Genomic DNA, 9913 nt, shown 5'->3' with positions numbered 1-9913 from the left:
GCCTTATTGTCTTGAGACTTGTCTTTGCCGGACGTGCGTTTCGTTGATGCCTGGTTCTCACCATTTGAATCTGGCTCCCTGTGAGGCGCCAGTTGCAATCGCCTCTTTCGAAAAAGAGAGTTCCATTCGCCCATCTTCGCAGCGCTCATCCGTCTTGCTGATGCTTTTTGTTGTACTTTTTGATAAGAGAGCAAATCTCATTTCTCTTTCTTTACTACCAACTGGAGTTTTGATTTTAATAGTCGAATTTCGCGGTCCTGTCGTTCAATATTGTTAAATGTTTTACCGTCGATTTATATACATACTATTTAGGTTCTGCGCTTACACATTGCCCCGATCTGTAATGTACAGCTCCAAGTAAATATGTACACCGTTATTATTCATGACTATCTACTGTGGCCAGTAATTAGGAGCCAACTAATTTTGGTGATTTATTATGGAAATATAGCCAACTTCACATTTCGTTCGTCGTCCGGCCAAGGCAACACATATACACAGTGACATTGGCCACAGCAACGACAATCTCGAGAATGATAACAAGTAAAGTGTACACTTAAATTTTTCTCACTTACACATATTGTCATCGACGTCAACATCCCCGCCACCGCCACCAGCAAGAAGCACCAAGAGCAGCAACACAACAGCACAACAACAAAAAGCATGGCCCAGCTTATCCCCAACTTCCGTTTACTCATGCCAGTCACTAACAATATGCACAGATGGGGATGTCATTGGACGATGTCGGGACAATTTTCGGCATCGTGGGGACGGTTTTCACCGTTGTGGGGACGGTTATCATTGTGGACGAGTGCAAGTCCCGGCGTTCTGCACACCGGCGACGTGAGGCCGGCCAGACTCATTAGGTCGAGCTGGAACCCCTCTCTGCGGACGGAGCAGGCGGTGGGCCTCGTGAGGCCGATGAGTCTGGCCGGCCTGGGTCTGTCGAGGCAGAAGCGCGTGCAGGACAGGACGAGCCTGTCAGCCCCCCGGCCGACGTCGCGCTGCCCCAACCTGCCGTTTTGCCGCCGTTGCGTCCACGAGACTAGATGTTTGTTCCGCCAGCACCTTCATCATTTGTTAGGAGCTTTAGTGTGCATAAGACGCGTTAGTAGCGACTAACAGCAGCAGCCAAGGGTAATTTCCCGACGCCGCCCCACATGGCCCCAGCGCAACTAGTAAGTATTAGTAATCACCGCTACACGTGCCTCATCCATTTACGGAGTAACTCCGAGCACAAAGCTACACCTGGCACCATCTCCACTCCATCATCACACGACTCGACCCGACAACGTTGCGAATATGTACCAACAACCACCATCATGAGAACTGCAATCCTATTACTGCTTGCTGCACTGCAGCTAAGCGCAGCAAGACAACCTGGGTTTAGTATCCACGAGGACATTCTTGCTTATCCGCAGGTAAGTATCGCCGTGGAGGGATCTCCCCAATTATTGAATACTAACCACCTCTCCTTCTCCAGTTCGAAGTCGTCTTCTCTGAATCCTACATTCTCGAAGAGGATGCCCAGCTGCTCCTCGACGGCGCCGGCCGCCACGATCCGAGCGCTTACCAGAACAATCCCGCTGCTGCGGCACCCACATCATCATATACTAACAATGCACAAAAGGCAAGAGCCGGCCAAAATGGCGTACACCCTGGCGACGACGAAGATAGCGAAGCCGCGGACGGCACCCAGATCTCCGAAACCTTTGAAATCATGAACATCCCCCCCTCTCGTTACCTTTGCTCCGTCCCCGTTTTGGCGCCCCCACCACCACCGAACCAGACCGCGGCCGAGCTGGCCCGTGCCGGAGAAGCCCGTGAATTGGCTCGCATGTCTGGCCGCGGCGTCGACATCATCAGCACGCTCGAGGGAGAGTGCTTATACTACATATCTGGATGGTGGAGCTACAGCTTTTGCTACGGCAAGGAGATTGTGCAGTTTCACGCGCTGACGACCAAGACGGGGAAGCCCGTGAAAGATCCCCACAGCCAAGACTACGTTCTGGGACGGATGAAGAAGCGGCAAAATGAAAACACAGCACAAGGAGAGGCCGAGGCGCACGCGGTACACGCCAAGGACGTGGAGGTACAGAAGCCGCTGGGCGGCTCTGCGTCGGCCAAACCAGGCGGCGACGCCTACAACACGGAGCTGCAGGTCAAGGGCGACCAGCGGTACATGGTGCAGCGCTTGGGTGGCGGGACGGTGTGTGATCTGACGGGCCGCGAGCGCACGGTCGAGATCCAGTACCACTGCAACCCGGGCGGCACAAACGACCGCATCAGCTGGATCAAGGAGGTCACCACCTGCTCGTACCTGATGGAGGTGCGCACGCCGCGCCTCTGCGAAGAGCCGGCGTTCCTGCCCCCCAAGCCCACCCGCGCCCACCCCATCAGCTGCCGCCTCATTGTCCGCTCCGAGGAAGAGGCCGTCCAGTGGCACCAGCAAAAGACTATTGAAGCCTACGCGGCGATGCGCGGTGTTCCAACGGCCGCCGGCGCCGAGGCAGAGGACCGAGATGCCACGGCTAAAGCAGGCGATGGCCAGGATGGCCAGACACCGCACAACCAGGCCGGCATCGTCGTCGGCGGCGTCACGATTGGCGCGCGCAAGGCCCTGGGCCGCGGCCAGGACGGCCAGCCCCCGCTCAAACTAGAGGCGCCCAAGCATTTTGGTGGCGGCAACGATGCCAAGCTCCTCGCGAACAACGCCCGTGTCGTCAAAGTCCTCGTGCGTGCTGCCAGCAAGGCCAACGGCGGCGAGGTGGCCATTGTTTCGACCGAGGAGCTCAAGGAACTCAACATCCGCCACGACGTGATTAAGGAACTCGTCGGGAAGCTCGTCAAGATTGCCGACGGTCGTGCATGGCGGCTGGAGGCGGTGGAGAACCCGGGCGACCCGGCACTGGAGATCCGGGCGGTGCTGGAGCCTGAGGAGGGCGACGACGCCGAATGGGGCGTGAGCAACGATGCGACGGAGAAGACGGAGAAGACGGACGAGACGAAGGACAAGGTCGGGGACAAGAACAACAAGAACGACGCAAAGGAGACGAAGCAGCCCACGGACAAGGTGACTGTAACCGTCGAAAAGGTCGAGGGCGAAACGGACGCACCGAATGCAGGCGGCGACATCGATGACGAGGGCAGCGAGGAAACATTCAAAAAGGACGAGCTGTAAGCTTGATGCTGTGACGTTCTTTCTATGGCGATGAAAGGCACACTTATTACTTTTTCTTGTAAAGTCAACATCATTTTTCCGTGTTTTTCACGATAGGCCTTGGCGTGGATGTATGGCGTACGGTGGTTTGGAATTGATGCCCATCCGATACACACAAATATAAAATTCAGGCCAGAGACGATTGGCAATGAACAATGAATTGGCCAATGCCATTCCTTGCTATCAAGCTCGATGCAGATCCCAACCAATCGAGTCAAAAGTCTTAGCTTCCCGGAGTTGACAAAAAAAACCTCACCGCATGCCGTGTTGCCCGTCGATATGCCCTGCGCAGGATGCGCAGCCAATGACGTAATCCGGTATGTAAGAAAAATGTAACAAAAATGACACCAGGTAAATACGGCCCTGCGGTCCAGACGGTCGAGTGAACGTGAAGCGAGCTGGCCAAGGTGTCAATTTCTGTTTGGTGTTGTTCGCCATTTGCTTGCGGGCCTCTAGACCCTCGCCAGCCGCCTGTCAGGGGCGCCATTAGAGCCCCAATGCTGGGGACCCGATATCGCGCACCAACTGTGCCCCCTGTGGGCCAAATCGGTTTGGTACAGACGGCCTGCACAGTGCTAGTGCCGCGCTAAAGCGCAGAGCAAAGCAGAAAAAAGCAGAAAAGAAAAGAAAAAGAAAGAAAAACGTTTTCAAATGGCCTAAGAATAAAAAGGTGCATACTCCTTACAGGCAAAAGTAGGCGGAACGGCAGAAAAGAGCATGGCGCGCGCATCAACCGTGAGCAATATAAAGGTAAAAAAGGCCAAAGAGCAATGCCCAGACAAAGGCGCACTTCAGACACGAATGAAAGAAAATGAAAGGGTAAATTTTTGACGGCGATGCCGCTGCCAAAATTCAGCCATCGCAAATGAAGTGAGTAATGTAGTATGAGTCGACGTGGTCGTTCCTTCCCTCATTTTGACTATCTGTTCACCTTCTGTTTATGCTCGCCTTCCTCACCTTCCCCTTTTTTCCCAATGATCAACAGTAGAAAGGCCGAGTTACTTAGACTTGTCAGTTTTCGTCTGTAAATGTTTTGTGTCTTAGTTATGGACTTGTTTTTACGTCCAAGCCTCCTAGCCTCGTCCTCTCCCTCCATGCCCACTCTCATCGGTCCGTCTGGCTTTCATTACGTTTCGCATGTCGCCTCTTTCTGACGGCAGTTTGCAGTCTGCCCACAATCTAACGTAGCTGCACCCTCGTATTGAAGTATTTTTGAGATCTGGGTTTTCACGCTCTCATTCGTTCTTTCCTCACCATCCTCGCCATCCGCTCCTTCCGTGTTGACATTGGCCATTGCCCACCCTCCTTCCCATCTCACCAGTTCCCAGCGCTCTTTCCCTCGTGCACGCCAATCACGCCCGATTCTCGATTCTGCAGCACCGCCCATCGTGCGCGTCCTTCGCTCGCTAACGTCCCCCGGCAAGACCCCCCCGCATTGTCGCAGCCCCGCCGTCTGCGGCCAACCACTGACTGAATTTTCCATCGCCCATTTTATCCTGTTGCTTTTTTCCATTCCCCTCTCGGCCACACCACCAAGCCTCGACCACCGCTCGCTTACGCCGGCCCCTCGCCCACGTCCTCCATCAGGGTCTGTACTCCGTAAAGCTGCTGGAACTGCTGTCGTTTGCTGCGACGGCTGCAGCTAGCTCTAGCCACCCTGCAGCGGCCTGGTTGGCTCCAGCCGATCGTCCCTTTTCCCTTCTGCTTCCTCCTCCTCTTCCTTCTCCTCACTCAAACCACACCCGCCATCTGTCAGCACGGAGACAACATCGTGACAGCTCGCCTGTGTGCTCATCCTGCCATCGTCTCGTTGCGTTTTGCCAGTCATAGGCCAACGCCGGCCCTGGCAAACATTCCTTTCTTCTCTCTCGTTTCTTCTCTCTCGTTTCTTCTCTCTCGACACTGGTTACAGGCCCCTGCACGCCGTCTCGCTTGCTCCTACACCGAGCGCCGAGTCCGTCCAAGTTCATCTCCACTGTACGATTGCAGAATTGATAGAAAGCATCGACGACGCAACACGCACACAGACACACACGCAAGCACACACCCACACTCAACAGCCAACGCATCGGCGTCGGGTCGCATCGGCCCAGTCCTGGTGCCGCGCTGCCCACAAAGGCAGACTATGTGGGTGCTTGCGCCACGACAATGAAGACCGAAGACGGTGGTATCGACGACTTGCTGCCGTCGCTCCCGCCGCCGCCGCCGCCGCCGTCACCCCAGGCCGGCGCCAAGGCCGTCCTCTACACCAACGACGCCGCCGAGTCCGCTCAGACCCAGAACGGGCCCGGCCAGGCACTGCCCAAACGCACCGTCTGCGACCACTGCCGTCGACGAAGTGAGTTTCCCATGGTCGACGCTGCGCCCTTGATAGAATGCTTCTCCCGCCTTGTCTCACGCCTACTGACTTGTCCAGGAATCCGCTGCGATGGCCAACTTCCGTGCCAGCCGTGCGTCAATGCGTCGCTGGCTTGCAAGCGCGACCACGTTCCTCTGAAACGGGGACCCAAACGTGGTCGCGGGCGCGTCATCAACGAGCTCCGGGAACGGTACTCGATTGAACAGAACGCCAGCGCTGCCATGGTCAACCAAAACACCAACACCGCCAACACCGCCAACAACAACAAACACAGCCGCGAGAGCAGCTCGGACCTAATCAATGGCATTGACATGTCGGTCCCGTCTACACCCGCGCCGCCGTCCGACATCTCCTGGCAGAATGTATCGTCGGATCCCCGGCACGCCGTCGAACCGCGCGGCGCCTTCTCGTCCGAGCACTACCGCCCGACGACCCGCAGCTACATGTACCTCATGCCGCGATGCGTCAGTCTCTACTACGAGCACATCTACCCCATCATGCCGCTCCCCTACATGCCCGCTGTGCGCAACATGGTCAACCGGAGCCACGCCGGCTTGGCCGAGCTGACCTTCTCGGACCGCAACTTCCTCTACGCCCTGTGCGCCCTCACTTGCTTCCACATGTCTGGACAGAACATCACGGCGGATGCACCACACCCGTCGTGGGAATGCGCCGGCCGTTTTTTCTTGGACGAATGCATTTCGGCGCGCCAGTCATACGACTTCTTCAACGACGCGTCCTTGAACGCCGTCATCTCCTCGTTTTGGCTCTCGACATCCTTCTTCGAGATCAACCAGTCCCGCAAGTCGTGGGTCTACCTGCGAGAGGCATTGACGCTCGCCCAGGAGATTGCATTGCATGACGACGCTTCCTACGCCGGTCTAGATGCTGCGGAAAAGCTGTGCCGGCAGCGTACCTTTTGGCAGCTCTTTGTGACCGAACGGTAAGCTCACTCTGTCAAAGTTTCCAAAATTCTTTGGTTGCTATACTAACCCCACCTCATACAGATCCTTTGCCATTCTGCGAAGCAAACCCATTACACTCAAGAAGACTCCGTCGCTTCCAACCACCCGCCATCCGTACGAAGCCCCCGAGATCCATTCTGGCTTCCGCCAGCTCATCAGCTCCTATACCCCACTCGACGAGTCCTTTGTGAACGCCTGGAACGAAGGCTCCGACCCACGCGTCACAGCCGCTACATACCTCACTCTTCAAGCCATCCTCGCCGTTCGGCCGCCCTTCCTTGCCAAAGCCAAGAGCGAGATTGTAACCGTGACACATGGTCTGTCCACGGCGAGCCATACGCCCGAAGACCGGTCGCCCACTGGCCACGAAGCCCCGCCACCGTCGCCGAGCTCGCCAGCCGAATTCAGTGCTGGACTGAATGCAGCACTGCGCACGAGCGGGGTTGCGGTCGGCGACGACACGGAGGTCAAGCAGGAGAACGAGCCGGAGACGACCGACATTCAAAAAGCCGACCTCCTCATCACGCAGCAGTGGCTGCGCCTCATTGTCTGGCAGTCCTCGTTCCGCCAGCAACTCCTCTCGTGGACCGCACCCGACGAGAGCATGCGCTTCGCCTTCCCACTCACCATTGCTGCCCGCACCGCCGCCGTCATCCAGAGCCTGCCCCCGCAGGCCATCGAAGTCCACGGCATGGGCATCTTTGAGAAGATTTTCGAGATTGGCACCTGGTCCATGAACGTCTTGCAGGCCTGCGACATGGCCAGCGCCTCGGGCACCAACGTCGCCGGCGGCGGTGCCGCCATGGGCATGGACTTTGCCGGGGCCTCTGACATGGGCGTGCTGGGCGTCGGCCGCATGTCCTTCTCGGTCGACCCGCTCGAGTTCTTTGTGCGCACGCTGAGCGCTAGTCCCAACAGCCGCACCCAGTACGCCGAGCGCCTCCTCATGTTTGCCAATGAGCGGACTGGCGGCGGCATGCGCATGGCCCTGTCGCCGTCGCTGTCGTCGCCGTCGTCGCCCGAGCTGCTGCCGGCAGCACCGGCCCACTGGTCGCACGACGAGATCACGGCCGCCGCCGGCACAGCCACCACTGCTGCTGCCGCCACCACAACAGAGGCGGCAGGGCCGCCAACGTCGCTGCCGACGGTCACGGATGCGACTGGTCGAGGCAATGTCGGCACCGTGCTGGGCGAAGTCGGCGACGATTTCCACATCATACCGTCCATGAACCACAGCCACCACTTTGCGTCAACGACGGGCCCCAATGGCCAAGCTGTGCCGTTTGCGTTTGACGCGAGCGCCCTCGACAGCGCCGCCTTTGAGGTTGGCCCCGTGGCCTACGACGGCAACAGCCTCGATGGCGTGGTCTACGACGGCACTGTCAGCCCGACGGGCGTGTCGGTTGGCGGCGGCTCCTACGGGTCCATCCACGGCGGCTCCATCCACGAGGGCATCAGCCGGAACCACAGCTACGGCAGCTTCACGGAGGAGCTGCAGGCCGGAACGGACTACTCCGTGTTCCTGCCCAGCGGCGCACAGAGCCCCATTGACAACAACGGGTTTGCCGGCTTTGACCTGTCGCAGACGAACCTGGCATCTTAGGATATCCTGGCCTTGCCGCGTGACCCTCGTTGCCTATCCTTTTATACATACTACTACCTAATATCCTTTCGTTTTTGGTTTCACGGTTTCTCGGCTCTTGTTTTCTTTTCGTTGCGGGGATGGACCGCATGGAGGTTTTCTGGTTTATCTTTCTGTACGTTTGCATTTCGCACCGGCACGCCCCCTCTTGCTCTTGTTTTTGCCGTGTAGCGTATCTCCAATATTTATTTGTACCTGGGCTGGCATATTTGTTTCTCATCTCTTTACATACCATCTATATTTCATAAAAAACTGGGCGGCACATATTGGTTTTGGATTCTGGGGAATTTGCTTTCGGTTCATGGGGTTCGCTGTGTGTTTGTTTACATTTCGATCTTTGTCTTTGTCATTAAAATCGATTAATGCATTGAATGAGCTGAAATCTTGTTAAGAATTGACGTTAGGTTTTTTCTTTTGTTGTTGTGAAAAATTGGTTAATGGGAAAATCCAGACATTTGAAATACGAAACAAAATAAAATATAATAATACAAGTTATAACTATATATTTTTATGTGTACTTAGTACGATCACGATCCGTGTATTTGCACGACGCAACTGCTTGCCACGTTTGCCTTTGCCTCTCCGTCGGATGACAAGACACACATTGTTTGATATGTCGTTACGAGCTTTCTTGTTATTTTTCTACTCCATGCAGGGAGTAATTCTGGTTCGTTTACTCGGCCATCTTCCAAAGTCATTGTACCATATTTGTGAAAGGGAGAAACGATGGACGATGCAAACACTACCGGGTACCGTCCTTCGTTCCCATCTGGTCGCGACGTTTCAATCCACGGACCAGGCAATCTTGATTCGCCGTCTTCCGATTCCTCTCGCCACGGACAGTGATGTTCTGTCACTCTAAATGCACCAGTTATCCATAACCACTGGACAGTGATTATACGAATCACCGTCTTGCCAATGATCTTTTGTCGTTTCCCTTTCACTTCTTTTTACGTCCCTATTCATATTTTGACGTATTCTACCTTGCTCGGGCTATCATAGCTCCACAAAAGGACAAGCTCTAGTTTCCGGTTGCACACACCTTTTGTGCGCTGACAGCTCGACACTTATTTTTTATGTTTCCTTCGCCTGGCACCTTGGTCGATCCCACCCGTGGCTGCTTGCACGCTCTATCCACTTTCTTGGTCCTTATTTTTGCGCCGCGTGCCTGCATGCCTCCATTTTTGCGCACAGTTCGGCCTCCGCTCGATCCCCCTTCTTCCCATCGTTCATCGTTCATCGTACAGTCTTACAGTGCATGCATATCGGTCGGCACGCAGCAGGTGCATGTTGCCGTTGGCTTGGACCAGGTCCCAGGTGAGTCTTTTTTTAACCTTGTCGACGCCCACCGTTACTCTGCATTTCGACCACCGTTGTCTGTTTTTCTATCTTTCCCCTGCTCACATTGCTTTTCGCCGTGCATGCATTGCTCAGCCGCTCTCAGCTTCTGTCTGTCACTCGGCGTGTCTTGTTATTTCTTTTTGCCTTTTATGTGGTGGTAAGGAGAAAGACAAGATTGGCAGCCCAATGGGCTTTCTAAGTTGTACTCCCGGGGCTTCTACGGAGGACTCCGTGTACTAGGGTACGTCGTCCAGAAACACATGACTGTGAGACCTGCGCATGCGAGAAGCAAGGGACATGGGGAGGAACAGATTCAGCGGAGATGAAGGAAAGATGCCTCGGAGAGAAACACGGTGGAAGCTGCAAAGAAACCTGCTTTGGCCAATCAC

At 55.5% G+C, this 9913-nt stretch overlaps 3 protein-coding genes across 3 annotated transcripts; all 3 read left to right on the top strand.

Moving 5' to 3' along the window:
• Nucleotides 1-719: 719 nt before the first annotated feature.
• Nucleotides 720-1046, top strand: SPBR_09065 (uncharacterized protein; the record flags this gene model as incomplete). The annotated part of the gene is made up of 2 exons (XM_040767191.1): nt 720-840; nt 898-1046. 2 exons carry the CDS (start codon nt 720-722, stop codon nt 1044-1046), a joined length of 270 nt encoding a protein of 89 aa, XP_040618003.1.
• Nucleotides 1047-1319: 273 nt separating this feature from the next.
• SPBR_00401 (protein OS-9) lies at nt 1320-3178 on the top strand (the record flags this gene model as incomplete). Its single annotated transcript, XM_040758720.1, has 2 exons — nt 1320-1418; nt 1481-3178. 2 exons carry the CDS (start codon nt 1320-1322, stop codon nt 3176-3178), a joined length of 1797 nt encoding a protein of 598 aa, XP_040618002.1.
• A 2187-nt stretch (nt 3179-5365) lies between these two features.
• Nucleotides 5366-8144, top strand: SPBR_00177 (uncharacterized protein; the record flags this gene model as incomplete). Its single annotated transcript, XM_040758497.1, has 3 exons — nt 5366-5555; nt 5634-6519; nt 6584-8144. The coding sequence occupies 3 exons, from the start codon at nt 5366-5368 to the stop codon at nt 8142-8144; spliced, it is 2637 nt and encodes an 878-aa protein (XP_040618001.1).
• Between the last annotated feature and the right edge of the window lie 1769 nt (nt 8145-9913).

This window comes from Sporothrix brasiliensis (assembly GCF_000820605.1).
Source record: "Sporothrix brasiliensis 5110 chromosome Unknown Cont19, whole genome shotgun sequence".
Lineage (NCBI taxonomy): Eukaryota > Fungi > Ascomycota > Sordariomycetes > Ophiostomatales > Ophiostomataceae > Sporothrix > Sporothrix brasiliensis.
This window is presented reverse-complemented; position numbering and strand designations above follow the sequence as displayed.